This window comes from Plutella xylostella, chromosome 20 (assembly GCF_932276165.1).
Source record: "Plutella xylostella chromosome 20, ilPluXylo3.1, whole genome shotgun sequence".
Lineage (NCBI taxonomy): Eukaryota > Metazoa > Arthropoda > Insecta > Lepidoptera > Plutellidae > Plutella > Plutella xylostella.
Genome location: NC_064000.1, coordinates 8293533 through 8311908, shown reverse-complemented (window position 1 = coordinate 8311908; position 18376 = coordinate 8293533). Strand labels below are relative to the sequence as shown.

Below are 18376 nucleotides of genomic sequence, written 5' to 3'. Positions count from 1 at the left end.
ACAAAAAAATTATACCTATCTGTAGCCCTGTAGCTGCTGGTCTGCTTTACTTATACACGACAGACGTGTTTTATTTTCACTGAACGAAAAAGATAGAGAGAAAGAAAATTCATTTATTTCAAACACACACAGAAATAACACAAACATAGGTAAGTAAACAAAATAAATAAAAAGTTTTAAACGTAATTAAAAAAAGGACGTAAGTATCTAAGTATATTTGCCCTATGGTAACGCGTAGTACCGTAACGAAAATTTGTGTAAGAAATGTACCTATTCTAATTATAATACTGCAGCTGTGCCTACTGCAGATACAGTCATTAAATACCTTAGAATTATACAGGGTATTACAAAATTACGAAGTGATCCGACAGAGAACTAATGTCACCGACATAGCTGACCGAGTTAGTAAGCTTAAATGGCAGTGGGCTGGTCACATCTGTCGAAGCACCGATAACCGATGGGGTAAACGTGTTCTGGTGTGGAGACCACGATTAGGCAATCGTACGCCCTCCGGGTAGATAGGGTGACGACTTGCTAAAGATGGCTGTTAGGTAATGAATGGATGTGGATAGCAATATATATTATAGCATCCAGTGGCGCGCTTGGGAGAGGCCTAGTCCTCAGTGGACTGCTATAGGCTGATAGTATACTAAGCCTAAAGAGGGTTACTTACTCAGGGGGTCACCCTGAGTCAGTCACCCCCTTTCTCTTTCCCCCTTTGTCTGAACAACTTTTGTTCTACGACCCTTGTAAATTCGTGAAGTCGTACCACTTCAACACCTATGTAGACCTAATAGTTCCCAATGGACGGATACGTACGATAGCGTACAAAAAAGGAATTAGCAATAAATATTATGATCTTCATGTTCTTGCAATAACAATGACATACAATGTTATACGGAAATAGTTTAAATGTATTTACGTCGCAGTTTATTTTAATTCCTTACCAGATGTTGTATTGCAATAACATCATCTACAAAAAAACTACGGAGAATGGATTAGCCAGGCAAATTAGCATGGAAGTAATAAGTATTAGGTCCTTACTATATGAAATTGGCGTTTTCTATAGGAGGAACATAAAGTCGTTTTTTTTTTTAATGAAATGTATTAAATTAATCAAAGTATGTACCATCCCAACTAACATCGTAGCGTTAAAAAAACTCTCATATAACTTGTATAATGGTTCCATTCGAAAATTAAAGTGTTAAGACATAGCTCGGCTGTCCCATTTCAAAACACAGTAACCGCCAACTTTAAAAAAAAACGGGTCTTTGATTTATACATTATTTTAGGCTATTCCGCACAAAACTGCATTGTCAGAATATCAAAAAACCGCTTAGAAACGAAAATAAAATTTCTAAAAACCTAGTAACTCCACCCTGCGAAATCAAAAATGCCACGAAAACCATTTCAAAACATAGTAAGAGCCACCAACCATTTTAAAACACAGTAAGTGAAAATGACTTACTAGGTTTTAAAATGGTCAATGGCGCTTACTAGGTTTTGAAATGGTCAGCAAAGGACAATTTTCGTCCGTTAATTTTAGTAAGTCACAAATGGCATACATTATTACTAACACTTTTTTCGAACAAAATATCAGACATTTCAGAACCTGTATCTTTGCACCAATGAGACCTAGAGAGTTGAATTAAAAGTAGAACATAAGCAAATTTTGTCTTCTTTATAAAAGCCATAGAGACCTTTCTCGTCAGAACCTTTTCTACTAGCCCTATTTTGCATAAACCAAAAAAAAACAAGTTATAAATAAGAGAAAACTGATTTTTAGATAGAAATTTAGCAAATATTGTCTAATTGAAGGCAGCCATAAATAATTTTCATGTTAGAGCCTTCTTAATATGGCTACTTAATTCATTTACATAAAACAAAAAAACAAACATAAAAATATGCCCCTATTTCAGCTATTACTTATAGTGCCGTCGTGTAAAAGTGCTGCAAAATTGGATTTATAATATGTGAAGGATCCCAAACATATAAAAAATGAAATTATTACGCAATTATTGCAATTTCAATATACTTAACTTGTCTTAAATGACAAAAATAATGGCCCTTACTAGGTTATGAAATGGTCAGTGAGGGTGGTTTTAGGGTGAGAAAACCATATAAAACCTAGTGAGTGTTTTCTTTTGTGCATTGCAGCAACAATTTTAGTCATATTTAAATGAAATAGTATTGTATGTAAAGCCTAGGTTCTGCCGCTTCTTTTAAGTTTACATTTGTTCAGATATCTATCATAGTTTTACCAGGGCATTGAAATGAAGGGACCAAAACGTTTTTTGGCTCTCCTGAACATTTTGTCTCATGGCTGTTACTGTGTTTTAAAATGGGACAGCCGCAGCTGTATAAGAGTGTAGGAGAGTGCTCTAACTCACTTATAACCACGAAAGAGGCCCACGATTTTGAGAGTAAAGGCTTTAGAAAGTCTGTAAAACGGTGTCATTGAAGTGTTTAAGTTATAGAAAGCCTGTAGTACGGTGTCATTGAAGTGCTAAAGTTACTATAGAAGAGCGTTTAATCCCTCTCAGCTAGAACTTTTACTGGTATAGTTGTAGTTGTTGAATGGTTATTTGACTCCCTAACTCTTATTTGTTTGGTAAAAAAGGGTTAAGTGAGTATGTTACCGTTTTTCGAATACACTTTTACCATACAAGTTGTATGTCTTTGAAAATAATAGTGTCAACAGCAATCATACGCGACAGTATTAGAGTGACAGTATTGATCATTACTAAATAACAGTAAATATAATATATTTACTTGACTTAACATGTTTTGTGAATTGAAAATAACATGCCATTGTAATTTTACTGTAATGTATACCATATTTCCCACCTCAATTTTAATGCGCTCCGAATTTATTAAGGATTTCAAATGAAACATAAGTAAATATAAAATAGACGACTCAATTTTGTATTTTTTTGTATCCTTGCTGTATGTCCATTAGTTTCATAAATCGATTGGCATGACTGGAATGACAAAATTCACATAAATAAGTAAGTATTTTAAAGCAAAATATTGTTTATCCCAGCAATTTATAGGTTAGGTCGTCAATGCAAATGGCGAACTTACATTTAAGACATATAGACTCACCTAAGTCATCTATTACACTTTTTGAAATAGAACACCCTTAGCCAAGGGTATTATGCAGTCTTAGTCGATCCGCACAGTCTTGCTTAACACCGTTACTTTTACAGTCTACTTGCCTAACGCAATAAGCGTAAGTTAAGTTAACCTTAAAGATTAAAACTGCATTGTTGAGTTTTCCAACACTGTAAGAATCTTGTCTTACTGCACTCTTGACAAAATCTCTTTTATAACCAATTCCTGCAGCCTAAATTCAATATGACACCTAAAGATTTATATGAGTATTAAAGGAAACCACTTAACAACCATAAGTGTTAACAGGTGTCAGTGAGCACTCTTGTATAGCTTTAGGTTCTAGAAACAGTTTAAACCTATAACATCTTCATTATAATTGCTTTGACTAATACCATTTTAACACTTAAACCTGCTGTTAACACTAATTTCATTTGTTAACTCATATTTATCGCTTTATGTTAGAACTGAGATAATTATAACACAGTTATACAGGTTAAAGTTATAAAAATAGCTGTAACTGAGGGTAAAATGTTTGTTGGGATTGCTATGTATGCACTTTTGCCATCTCATAGGTAGTTCATTGATCCCCTTACAAAAAAAACCATTCGGGCGGGAATCAATAAAATCTTTAAAGGCGGTTTGGACTGCCCCATCGGAGTTGAATTTTTTTCCTTGCAAGTAGTTATCCAAATTGCGAAAAAAATGGTAATCTGTTGGAGCAAGGTCCGGAGAGTACGGTGGATGTCTAAGACATTCTAATGGAAGCTCCTCTAATTTGGTAGCCGTCTGTTGTGCAGTGTGTGGTCTAGCGTTGTCCTGAAGCAGCAGTGGCCTAGAGCGATTGACCAGCCTCGGTTGTTTAGCAGCTAGCTTTTCCATCATGGTTTGCAGTTGCTGACAATAGATATCTGCCGTAATCGTCTGGCCAGATTTAAGAAAGCTGTAGTGAACGATACCGGCACTAGTCCACCAAACACTTACAAGCAACTTTTTTTTAGTCAATTTTCGCTTAGGGCAGGATTTGGCTGGTTCGCCAGGGTTCAGCCATTGCGATGAGCGCTTCCGATTATCATAGAGGATCCACTTTTCATCACAGGTAATGATTCGATTTGAAATTCCTTCATTATTGTGCCGATTGAGTAACGTAACGCAGCAGTCGACGCGCGTTTGTCGGTTTGCTTCACTCAATTCATGAGGTACCCACCTTTCAAGCTTTTTCACCTTCCCAATTTACTTCAAGTGGATTAGAATAGTTTTATCACTAACACCGGAGCCTGCAGCTAACTCGGACGTGGTTTGCGATGGATCCGCTTCCACAATAGCCTTCAATTCTTCATTATCAACTTTGGTCTCCGGCCGTCCACGAGGCTTGTTCTGCAGGTCGAAATTTCCAGAACGAAAACGTTGGAACCAAACACGCACTGTGTTTTCTTTTGCGACACCGTCACCATACACATCATTAATCCTTCGAGCCGTTTCTGCAGCACTGGTGCCACGGTGGAACTCATACTCGTAAATAACGCGATATTTCAAGTTTTCCATTTTGTAAACAGAGTGACACAAAGAAAAAAAAAAAAGAAGAAAGAACAAATGAATTAGGGGGTTTGAAACACAAATGCATGAGTAAATAGCTGTATGAATTGGAATTTGGAATTCCTAACCATAAAGGTAATATTTGAGATCAAAGTGGCCAGTACGACAAAACGCCAATTTCATATGTAAGGACCTAATACTTAGGTACTTCGTATAAGTACTTATGACTACCCAGGGTTAGTTACGGTCAAAGAAAGCGAGGCGGATATTGTTCGGGGGTAGGTACCTACATGTCTATTTATTGAGAAACCAACAGCGTAACCATTACAATGTCTTAGGTGGTAATAACGTCTCAATCGGGAAGGCTTCATTTAGGCTACAACTCAACTGTATAGTTACAAACTAGCCTATTAAGGACTGATGATCATGGTAACTTACTGAATTAAGTACCTACTGCCTGTCTGAACATGGAGCTTTAACTTTCATGTTCATTAGGTATGTGTATAAACACACATACACATACCTGTCAGTAAATTAGCACCATCGTAATAAGCAGGTTTCTTAAATATTTTTGTAAAGAAGATATTTATAGTATGAGACACGAAGGTATGTTTTAATTTTACCCGACTACGGCGAAGCGAAAAGGAGGGTTATGATTTTGACCGGTACTTATATGTTTCACTAAGTGCCAATTTCACCATTCTCGGTTATCTAACCGACAGGGATTGATTTATAAATTAAACGTCATCTCCATATAAAATTCATGACAGATGTGTCAAAAGTTAACCACTACTCCCTGGTTATGCTCTAACAGAGAATGGTGAAATTGGCACTAAGTATTGCAGCACGTTTTGTAATTTCCAAACACTAGAGCCGGTGACAGGATTAGCCAGTCAGATAAGCATCAGTCGCTGACTACGACTACCCAGGGTTCGAGGCATGATCGCAGTCCCTGGCAGGGATTCGAACCTGGGACGACGGTTGGCACGCGAATCAGTAAGTACATAACTGCTACGCCATCAATCGTGTCTTCGTTACTATTGCACAAGAATAAGTAGGTTGTTAAATTTGTAAATAAGTATCTGAAATTAATACTTACAGATTGAGTGTAAGGAAGTAAAAGGTGTCTTCTATACGCAGAAGTGAAAAGATATTTGATTGTGAAAGATGAAAGCGGAGGTCGTATTTATATATATTTTCTAAATTTACTTCCGATGTCGCAGCCTTGGCCGCCAAATATACCTACTTAATTCAGTGTGAAGGAATAATATTTAATCATTTGCTATTGAAATTATAATTAAGGAGTGTAAAAAAATATTGGAAATTTCCTTTGGAATAATAATTATGAAATAATAATGTTTTAGGAATGTAACTACGCAGTTACCAAGCATGAGGTTTTTGGAAAATAGCGATGTTAAGCTGAAAGTTTATGCGCGGGCTATCCATTTCCTACAACACTTGACTAAATACAACAGTTTCTATAAAATCATAAAAGCTCATGTAAGAAGAATCATTTCATTACACATTATCACTTGAGTTCTCAATGAAGTATGATTTTGAATTATATTACTTACTTACCGTGTCTTTATTCGTAACTTATACTTTCCACTTATATCTGTGTCATTTACCAAAACTTGTGGATGAAATTCAGTAATAATAATATGCTTGATTATTATGTGTGTATCTTCATTTCGTATTTAAGTATTTATATACTTTTACTTCATTTACTGCCAACTGCTAATACTGCTATAGATAGGTACTTTAGTCACGAGACTCACGAGTCAGGGCTGAGTCACGTGATAGGTATAAAGTACCTAAGTAAGGCTACACTAAGTGCGATTCAGACTCACGTACGATAGGTTCCGTAAGTACCATTTCCTACGGAGAAACATTCCGCATTCAACAAATATTTTTAAAATGATGGTGAAATCAGTCGTTGTTGAATTATGCCCTTACTAATATGTAGTTTTCTAATAAAAAAATCTAAGCACTTAAGGCTCTATTGGTGACAGACGCGGAAAGTCTTCCAACTTGCTCAATCAATAGGGATGTCGCTATAATGCGAGTATGAAAAATGCCAAAACACAAAGATGCTCGCAACAGTATGTAGTTCAATATGGCAGCGATGATGTCACATCACACATTGCTTACAGGCCAATACACCAGAAAATGGCTTGTGAATTAGCCCAGTTTTCTATTTTCGAGCAGCTTTTCTACAATAATCGGATTTACAAGTACTTAGTTAAAAGCTCAACGACACGGAGCGAGTTTACAAGCTTTTCGAGAACTCGCCGGCTCTACTACACTCACGTCACGAGCAATGAAAAGTTCAATTTTTCAAACGAAGATAGTAGTGGTATTATACCTTGTTTCACGGGGAAAGACATCTGATACAAACAAAAACTTCCCTTATTCGAATGTTATAAGGAATATTAGGTACTTACACAATCGAGCAATGAAAATGTTCCCCCCGCTTGTTACAGCTTGTACAAATACATTCACAGGCAATGAAAAAGTTCCACTCACAAAATGCCATCAACAAAATACCCAATTTTTTCAAACATTGATTTACAATTTAGATACAATATTACCGTTTTTAGTTGGTAGTATCCTGATACTCTATTAAATGTGCTTCAATGTTGCAGAAGAAGTCATTAAGCTAGTCTTTTTCATTTAGGATTAATTTTGTGTTTTTCTCAGTGGAACCTTTTCATTGCCCCGTGAGGCCGTGAGTGTAATAATTAGTAACGTTTGCACTAAAGATTCCATTAAAATTTTCTTTTAATTTGAAATTTCCTTGTCAGGAACTCTAAAATGGTTATTGTTGCAATACCTTATTCTTACACCTATAGGCAAAACTAGGTATTCTATTGTTAAAATGACCGTGGTTATAATTTCATGTCGAATTCGGCTACTGTTTTGGTGTAATTAGGATTGTTCTATTGTTAAAATATTCTGTTTTATAATAAGTTATAACTTTTATCATATTGTATGCATATAATTATGGATCTATACAATCTGCACAACCTAGGAAGAAACTTCTATAGTAGACCGTGTTTTACTTAGACAAACCAAGATTTCCTATTTTGTAAATAAATCAAAATTTTACAATTTAAGTACTAACAGCTATTAAGAGATTAACAGTTTTTCAAGAGCTAAGAAATAATAGTGAAGTATATTATATTAAATTAGTTATAGTACTTAACCTACGGTTACGATGTTTCTGTCCTACAAAAAGTCGGTCGTGTGACTCGTGTGGGTGCAACCTAAGAAATAGTTGGGTTCCGCTCATCTGGCATAATCTTTATTGACCAAAACTCATTTCGCATAACTCGTATGGTCTAAACTTTTTTGGCCGAACCATCACTTTGCCAAGACTTATTTGGCATAAGGCTCGTTTCGTCTAAATCTCTTTAGGCACAATCTTTAAACACCTAAGTTTCGTTTGCTCAAATTTATGTTCGTCTATATCTATGTATTATCTTGTTTCTCCTAATGTTATCTTAATAAATAATATATTAAGTATGTAGTAAATGTACAAATTGTGGTATTTTTCTCCTACATCCCGAAAATCACGATATTGTATGATCAAAAAATCGAAAGTTAACGACCAATATAATTATTACAAACCCCATGAGATCGAAACCTAAAAATAGGTGCGACGACGAGCAAAGCGAGGAGGAGCGTGTTAGGTGCACATGTTCATCAAAACCAAAGCGGAGCGCAGCGAAGCGGAGCGGAGCGTTTTCCAAACAGCGGAAACAATACAAGGCACCAGTTTGCGCTATGTAGGGAGACGCTCCGTCAATTTAAAGCCAAACGAATATTATTACTTTGTATAAACCTATGCCATAGCATTATTAGGCTATTCAAGATTTGGCCATACCATTATTAGGCTAAACAATGTTATGCGAAATAACTTTTTACTAAACGAGATTTATGCCATACGATTTTCGGCGTAACGAGACTTTGACCAAACGTTACTATGCAATACGAGATTAGGCAAAAAAATCTTATGCCAAAAAAGGTAGAACCGAAATAGTTTCACCTATAGGTATTGTAATTAATGAATACTTATCTCTAATTAAATGTAATCTTATGTCTATTACTTTTACCTAGCCAAAATGTGCGTACACAAACATATCTATTAAACATTTCACTCAATGAAGATTCAATTTATAAACATTTGTATTGTTAAATGGTTATTTTTATAGTTAGCAGTAGGTATTTAGGTACAATTTGTACAATAAAGTGGCAATGTTCGATTAATTTATGACATTAGTTTGTAGTTGTTTGAGACGGTGGCAAACCTAAATTAAATAAAATAAAACTAAAGTTATCTACAGGAGCCAAACCTTCAACAACGGATGTGACAACAACAACTTGTAACAATGGATGTGATTGGTACCGTGAACAAAGGTAATAAATAATCTTAATAGTCTTGTAGGTAAGTACCAACACCACTACTCTCCACTCATTATAATTATTTATTATAGATCTCAACATATCTTTGGACCCTGTAGAGCAAGCGATCGGGCGGTTCGGTCGCTATCAGTTCTGGCTCTTGTTCATAGTGAGTCTGAGTCGACTACCAACGGAGTTTCAACTAAACAACGTGGTCTTCCTCATCCCTGGTGTCGACTACAGATGTTTGGACAACAACCTGACAAATGTTTGTCCATGCAGCAACCCAGAGTATGACACCAGAGACATTACTAGCTCAGTAACGACTACATGGAATCTGATATGCGACCGCCAACCTTGGGCCAGCTTGGCTATTTCGGCTTTGCAGTTGGGCATGCTGGTTGGCAGTATAGTGTTTGGCCATGTTTCTGATAGGTGAGGAGATGCTGTTGTTTATCTAATAAATTATTCATTAAACCTTCTTGCTATTGATTCGAAGTCTGTTTAATATTTTTAAAATAACAATAGGGTTTTATTGCCTCTAAAAAACGTCCCTTGCTCTGAGAAATGAGACATCTGACTCTACACCTAATTGTCTTTTTCAACACCTTCCAGATACGGCCGCAAAAACGCTATCGTCATCACCCTCACGTTGGAAGCTTTGGCCGTGGCCTCATCAGCAGCCGTCCCTTACTTCTGGCTGTACCTGGTACTCCGCCTCCTGACCGGAGTCTTCGTCGGAGGAACCCTGGTCTGCACCTACGTGTACCTCGTCGAGCTCAGCGGGAAGTCCTTCAGATTATACCTCATGGGTCTTCAAGAGGTTTCCTTTGTTTTGGGCTACATGGTGGTACCGATTGTGGCGTACTACGTGAGGGACTGGAGGTATCTTCAGCTGGTGACGTCAGTTCCGTGGGTGTCGGCGGTGGCGCTTCACTGGCTGCTGCCAGAGTCTCCAAGATGGCTGATCACGATGGGACGCAGGCAGGAAGCCATCGATGTGCTTATGCATATCGCTAGCAAGTGAGTCAGATACTAAACGCTTCACCTTTATCAGCCCGTAATCGTCTACTTCTGGACATAAGCCTCTCTTTATTATTATAAATTCTTTTTTGCACATAAAAACATTGTACAAAGGCGAACTTAATGCTAGTAGCATTCTCTACCAGTTAACCTTTGGTGGTGTCGAGAAAGTCAGCAGCTTTATCCAGCAACTACTAGCTACCTGTCTGAGGTTCTTGGTCCAGCCAGAGGGCATCCCAAGCTACGTTTTCCTCTAGATCCTTACAGTGAATTTATTTCAATTCCAGGAACGACATGCAAACGATAAACATCAACGAGATCATAAATCAAGCAGAGAGACAATCCTACGAAGAATCCTCAAACCATCGGGGCTCCTACGCTGACCTATTCAAGACGCCTCAGATCCGTAAATACACCATCTTGACCGGTTTGATCTGGCTCTGCATAGCTCACGTGTATTTTGGCGTCAACCAGTACATCGGAAGACTGCACGGAAACCTTCACATCAATGTGATGCTGTCAGCCGCTTCATTGGGCCCTGGATTGATTCTGTGCACTTTCGGAGCGTATTTCTTCAGCCGTAGAGCTGGAGTCATCATCAGCATATGCGCATCCGCTGTCTCTCTACTGCTGTTCTTAGTGCTCCACAGTAAGAGATCTCTGACTCTCGCCTTCGCCATTATAGGCGAAGTCGGGGCTTTTACGGCTATCATGCAAATGTACATGTTCTCTTCCGAATTATTCCCGACGGTGATCAGAAACTCAGCTCTAGGGTTCGCCTCGATGCTGGCTCGATGTGGCGCGATCATCTCCCCGTTCGTCGTGAATGTGGGCGTGGAGTGGATATCTGTTCTCGTGTTCTCGTGTATGGGTGTTCTGGCGGCTGTTCTCTGCTGCTTCCTGCCGGACACCAAGGATCTGGTGTTGGCGAACTCGATACAAGAGGTCGAGGGTTGTGGGAATGGGATGAAGGTTGATGATGACCAGAGGTATTGAGTGTAAGTAATTAATAACTCTAGTGAATTAGCACATTAAGTTTCAATATTACTCTCTATTAGAAGAAGATAATGAAGTATTTAAAAGTAATATAACGGTTAAATAATTACGTGCATTTATCTACCTCTTGCGTCCTTTATGTGTATAATTACTAATTAATTAGTCTGGTTTGCACGTAGATTCATCTGTCATGTGTCCTACATTTAAGTGATTTTCAATCATGATATCTCAAATGCCCAATGTAATGTATGATTTTAATAAGTTAACAATATTTTTTATAAAAATATAGGTACCTTATTATTTGAACCTTTTTTTTCTTATTTTGATCTACCTTTAAAAGCACCACGAGCTAGTAGACTGATACTGCTATTGTTCAGGATGGGAATTCATACTTCTCGTAAATCACTGATCAAAATTCATCCCGAATATTGAGTGCCACTGCGATTGTATTGTGTTAGCTTCACGAAAACTATATTTCTGAATACCTACTACTCCTCTGTCCACGACTCTATCCTGTTGCATTAAACATTCCCCCTGCTTAATAATGCACCGCTAGGTCTCTGTCATCACAGCGACAACGGCATTGTGCAAATCTAATAAACAATTGACTATCACGACACTACTATTCGTGAAAACCCAGCGATTTCAAAGTGAATCGCACTAGGTACTTGCTAGCTTGCTGGATATAACGTTGTAAACAATGTTATGTCATAGTCGCTAGGGTATCCCTTTCTAAGAGCCAATTTCGCCATAGTGGGTTAGAGCATAACCTGGGAATATTGCTTGACCTTTGACACATCTGTCAAGAATTCAATATGAAGATGACGTATAATTGATCAGCCTTTCCCTCGTTACGATCTAACCGAGTAATGAAAAAACGGGTATTAATCGGCGTATGAACTAACAAAAAAGTTCACGCAATCGGTACGCTTAAAACAACGAGATATTGATCTCGCAGCGCTCCGAAGCTTCGGAATAACAAAATGCTAACCACAACTCAATCTGGTTGCATTATCAGTTGATTACGATCGCATTGAAAACGCTTGGCAAACGTATCCGCAAGCCCTGAATAGAGCGCCTCAACTTCTTATTATTTCACGGTACTGTCAGTAGAACAACGCTCTTAATTAATAATTATAAGTCAACGCGATTCGTGGTACGAAATTTTGGCACAATTAATCATCGTAATTGGTTCTTCTGTAGTGTTTGAGGAGTAAGAAGCGAATTAGTCAGTACCTAATTGTTATGTCTGCCATCTAATCTTGTAATAGAATTTATAATAGTGTAAGTTCAGGCTTTGACATGACGCATCTTTAGTACGTGTCGAGTCATCACAGAATTGAAATTTGATTGTAAATTTTGAAAACACATACTAAAACCCCCGTTTTTAGAGATAAAAATAAGCGCAAAAATTAGAATTCGGGATTAAATAATTCATTACGATTTTTTACCAATGGTTGAGTTAAAAACTGGCCCTTACAGACGTAATAACGTCGTTACACACCTGAAGTTACTATACACCCGTCTTTCTCCCCAAGGGTTGTAACGTGACGCTACACATACGTGTGTAAACACAGAAGACCTCGGACCCTGTTGCTCTGTCTGTTCCCAGTTGGAATGTGTTAACTTCAAAGAGGCATTGTACTGGAATAATGGGAAACGGGACGCAGTGGTTGTGGTTGACACGGTTCTGCTAATTAAAGACGTGTACCAAACATTTATTACTCTATTTGTATACAGAGAAAAATAAATAAACATCGCTTAATGGGTATTTTGCATTATAGCGTTGTTATAAATGGTTTATTTATAACAACCCTAAACTTAATTCAATTCTCCATTAAATCTTAGACACACGTTCATGCTCCATATTTTATGAAGAGACTGCCAAAAGCCTTATAAAATAGGTATGTCATACCCATATTACAGGCTCTGGCTAGTTTGGGGTCGGATGCCCGCGTGAGATTTCCCCACATATACTTTAATATTATTATTATTATATTCTGTTATTGGTTCATGTTGTGTTCAACATGGTTTATTTTTATAGGGTTTTGTACCTAAAGGGTAAAACTGCGGCATGAAACTGACCGCAAAACTAACATTTTATAACTTATTTAGTATTTCTATACTTTGTGAAATTAGGTGTGCATCCTGTATTCTGTGTTGAATATATGATAAGTATGTTGTTTTACTAGAATCGGGTTTTGGTCAGGACGTTCCCTCTATCATACCCGGGAAAGGCAATTTTAGATGTTGAGTTAAAAACATCTGGTTCAACAAATTAAGTTATATTCGAACCGATGCGATGTTAAACAACCACAAGAATAACAAATTCAACATGGCTAATTAGTAATTACTAATTACACCAGTAACGAAGGTACGTATGAGACAAAGAGACCTCATTAAAATCAGTTCATTATGTTACAATACTTTTATGAAAAGTAGCAAACTCAAGGATACCTTTTCACAGGCACGTGACACAAACAACACGCACATTGAAAATCCAGTGGAGAGCACAAAACGAGTATACTCGAGTGAAGCACCACCTATTCTCTTTCTCTCAATAGAATAGAATAGAATAAAAGTACCACCTGTTCCTGTTGTATGCACCCAGAGCTTAGAGTCTCATGTCACAAACACAGTTTTGAAACCATTATACAACCGTAAAACTGGATTCATTCCCACGAAAGTCTCCGAAAGCAATTTTCTAGCAAATAATAAGTCTAGTGATGCTGATGACTATCTCTTGTGTCTCTCGACTCACAGCATTTAGGTATGTAGGTACTTACATGATTATTCAAGAATTGAGAACTAACTTAGGTGGTTTTGGTTCAGGTTTCGAACCTTCCGCACTAGAGTTGTATCAGCACTCTAACTACTAGACCGCCGGGTTTACTGTGCATGAAGGGTCGATATAATTATAACTATATAGGGTGTTCAAAGTTTGAAGTAATGATGTTATGGTATAGCAGGAAGCTATCCCCCCCAAAGGGACAAAAGTCCTTGAATCTGTCTCATACCCATCTTTAGGTAAAATTACAATAATCGTGATAAGCAATAAGTAGGTAGGTACATTAACTACATTTGTTAATCGTATACCTCGAAATCGAAAAATCCTTGTAGCTTTTCACCTATTCGCATTTCGCCGCGATAGCATTTCTTGTTGTAGCGTATAATATCGGTAGTATATTTTGTTACTAGCATATATTTTTAGCAGATTTTTACAACAGTAGCAAATTTTTATGTAGCATGTATTATCAATAGCTTATTTATTAAGCTGCATATATTTTGAATAGCAAGTAAGTATTTTATGTCGCATCTTATTTGGGTCGCATATTGTTGTAGTGTAAAAGAAATATCGCGATATGTACCTAATAATGCATTACAAACAAATATCTATCAAGGTGAAAAGCGACTACAGTGAAGGCAGGCAGGAAAGTAAATCTACTATGATTTTTTCAGACAATTGTCAGTAGCGATCAAAAATTATACTACAAGAGTAAAAATCTATTCAGAAATTTTGATATCGCGGCGAAATGCGAATAGGTGAAAAGCTACAAGGATTTTTTGATTTCGAGGTATACGACTAACAAATGATTAACTATAATGTATCTGTAGCAGACATCTGGTTGAATCTACTTTTTGGTTCAATCACTCGGCTATATCCCATTCAACGACTTCGCTGAATGACGTTCAGTCAAGACGTCGAATGTTACGTTCAACCACTTGACGAGTTGTCCTTTAGCATACAACTGAATAGCGCCATCCAATGAACGCGCTAGTCATTCAACCAAAAAAGATATTCAACCAGATGCCTGCGACATATAGATAGATAGAATATTCTTTATTTGAACACACACACAAAATAATTAATGGCGGTCTTATCGTATAAAATATATCTTTTGCTGACTGTAGACTGACCAAATACCTAATTATAAGTATTTGATATTCCTGCACCCGACGACGGTGCATAGGTACTTGCCGTTGGTACTGTATGTGGCTTGTTTAAAAAACGGATATTTTACGCATCAGTAAACACTTTTAAAATGGATGTGTGTAAATGTTTACACTCTAACAGATTTGCTGATAATATTTGGTGAAAGATTTACACGATTGAGTGAAAACAGACACGGTAATGTACGTACCCGTACGTGCCTTCTAGGTATTAACCCCGACAAAAAACAGGGGTATTATAAGTTTAACGTATTTGTGTGTCTGTGTAACTGTGTGTGTTAGCGTAGCTCAGAAAGGGCTGAACTGATTGGGTGCGTATTGCGACGTATAAAAACGAAATGTATAATTTCACATTAATAACGTTCACAACATATAATGAACGTTACGTATAACAACAACATCTATATTTTCATAAGGTATAAGATTCAATTGGTATAACGTACATTTCATATAAAATCAAAATAACTAACACTCACAAGGACTAATATCAATTCGTATAACATACATTACGTATATCAATTAAAATATATACTATAATTTTGTATAAAGTTCTTCTCATATCGCATAATCTGTGTTTAATTACCCAACGCCGTCAAACCCCCTAGCACCAAAACCTAAAGATAGGTGCGACGACGAGCAAAGCGAGGAGGAGCGTGTTAGGTGCACATGTTCGTCGAAACCAAAGCGGAGCGCAGCGAAGCGGAGCGGAGCGTCTCCCAACATAGCTCCAATAATAATATATTTTTTTGTTCGTTATACATAATGATATTATATCCGTTGAATAATATATGTTATAAACGTTATATATTATGAACGTTATACATTTTAATCGATATATCAATTGAATTTATAGTTTTTGAACGTTATCCTTTACGAAATTATGTATTTAGTAATTATACCTTTCGTCTGTTATGCACAGTGATCGTTATACTTAATAACTTTATATCATATGGGCGTATACCTTGTGAATGTTATACTATTCGTTTTTATACCTCGTATTAATATTCAATATAAAATATTATGTATGTAGGTACTAAGTATGGACAGGATTCACCGTAAGGGTTTTCACTACTTATAATAAATTGTGGATGTTTTTCACTGTCAAAATCTGAATAGGACCTTTTGCCCATTATTATAATGTAAAGGTGCCATTGTAAAGCCTAACCTATGGGCATCTATGAATGTAGCAAAACGGGGAAAGTGATTACTTACAGTTCCCCAAAATTGATAATGCGCATAGAAATCTTCGCACTTGTTCGGCAACGGTCGTTTTCCCGAGCGCCAGAAAACGATATGTATTTAGAGTGGTTAAGTGCATTTTCTTCATGCATTTTTTTAAGATTTATGTGTTTGGTGCTAAAAGAGATATTGATTAATCAGTAACGAAATTTGAGTCAATAATTCATAATATTGTCATAAAATATTAAAATTTACTTCGAAAATGTTACAGTACTTTTCAAATGTCTTACTCAAGCTGGTGTTAATATGGATGAAATAAGATGTGAATAACACAAGGTTTATGTTAGAAGAAGAAATATGGATTTCAAACACAGGTTTACATTAAAATCTCAGTTCAAAAGTATTTACAGCGCTGATCATTCACAATAATATTACAATTACAAACTTGGTCTTTTGGGTGTGGCTTTATTGGCAAAGTGAAGCCTATCAATGTGACGTATATTTTATTCTTAAATGTGCCTCATAATATGGCGTCGTCAAAAATAATTAAGTAAAGTTGAAATTAAATTCACATTTGAAAAAAATAACAAGAACGATGTGTAATTGCAGCTCTTTATAATTCCACAAAAGTAATACTGATCTTGACCTTGAGACCTTTGACTGATCGGTGACAGCCACCGACCGCCCAAATTGTTTTCGATTATGTGTCACATGATAATGACTACTATTTCTTTCGAACAAGGATCAAAATGCAAGTGCTTTGTTTAAGGCACTGATTCGGGTGTTTCCGGGAATACGACAGTTTGCGAAGATTTGCATGCGCATTATTAATATGGGAGAACTGTACATAACTATTGAAAATGGATGATGATGATGACATGTGCGTGACACCTTTTATCCCACTGGACCGAGGATATTATGTCCTTGTAGTAACTCTAATAAGGCCTATCTCCAACCAAGAGCGCAATATTTTTCACTTATCAATCACGAAAACCCCCTGAAAAGGGTAACTTAGGGGTCATCCTGAACTTTCGGCTAAAAATACCGACTACTTTTTGCAACACCCTGTGTAGGAGTGCATTGCATTGGTCGCAGTGGCTTATTCCCAGAATTTCTACCCTTTACATTCAACAGTCGGACTCGCAGCGTATTTCTGAAACCACGAATTGGTGCTTAAACATAACATTTATTACGTAGGTATATATTAGTTAAGTAACTGCACTGTATACCTAGCCGAGCAGCGAAGGACCCAAAGACCTAAAGTACTTAGACAATATTCAGAATTGATGCAGATCAGAGCAGAATGTTTTAAACATGATAAATAAGTAAGAGTACCTATGTTTAGCACCCAAATCAGTAACTTCCTACTTTGGAAATAGCATAACTACAGAACCGATAAAGAAAATTATTGAACTATTAACTATAAAGATATTACTTATATATTAAATGGTACTTAAAGAAAATGACAAAAAAAAAGTTTACCTACAGATAAAAAAAGGAAAAAGTTAAATTATAAAGTTCCGTTACTTATGAGGTCTTCAGACTATCTATTTTTTATTCCGGAAATCCCTTAAAAATCAAAACAAAGCTTATGCGGAAATGCCAGTGATTATTATAACAAATACAATACAATACAATACAATACAATCCTCTTTATTTGGACCAAAAAAAACAGAAACAATACAAAATAAAACTTAAAAATAAGAACAGTACAAAAAGGTGGCCTTATTGCTCATAGCAATCTCTACCAGACAACCAAATAATATAATTCAAAGGGATGTCTCATGAAGGATTGTAAATCCGCGACCGTTAGTCAGTGCAGTAATTAATTTCCGTATTCAACTAGCAATTGCGGTTCATTAGCATATAGTTTTGTTCCTCAACCGACTAACTACACTGTGCTGGGGGACATTTGTTGTGAAACTTTCAGCTCTATACTACGGGTCCTGTCTAAGTAAGGTTGCCAAAAAGACTTTTGAATCAAATTTCATTGTAAAATAGAGTAAATTTATTTTTATCGTAACTCTTTTTACCCGACTGCCGAAGGAGGAGGGTAAAGTTTTTCGATTGTATGTATGTTTGTATGTATGTAATATGTATGTATGTATGTATGTATGTATGTATGTAATATGTATGTATGTATGTATGTTTGTCTGTTTCGGCATGATAGATTTTG

The 18376-nt window shown here is 36.6% G+C and overlaps 1 protein-coding gene across 1 annotated transcript; it reads left to right on the top strand.

Moving 5' to 3' along the window:
* The first annotated feature begins 9038 nt into the window (after positions 1-9038).
* LOC105394903 (organic cation transporter-like protein) lies at positions 9039-11469 on the top strand. Its single transcript, XM_038109665.2, has 4 exons — positions 9039-9066; positions 9144-9486; positions 9667-10074; positions 10362-11469. The coding sequence occupies exons 1-4, from the start codon at positions 9039-9041 to the stop codon at positions 11068-11070; spliced, it is 1488 nt and encodes a 495-aa protein (XP_037965593.2). The 3' UTR covers positions 11071-11469.
* The last annotated feature ends 6907 nt before the right edge of the window (positions 11470-18376 follow it).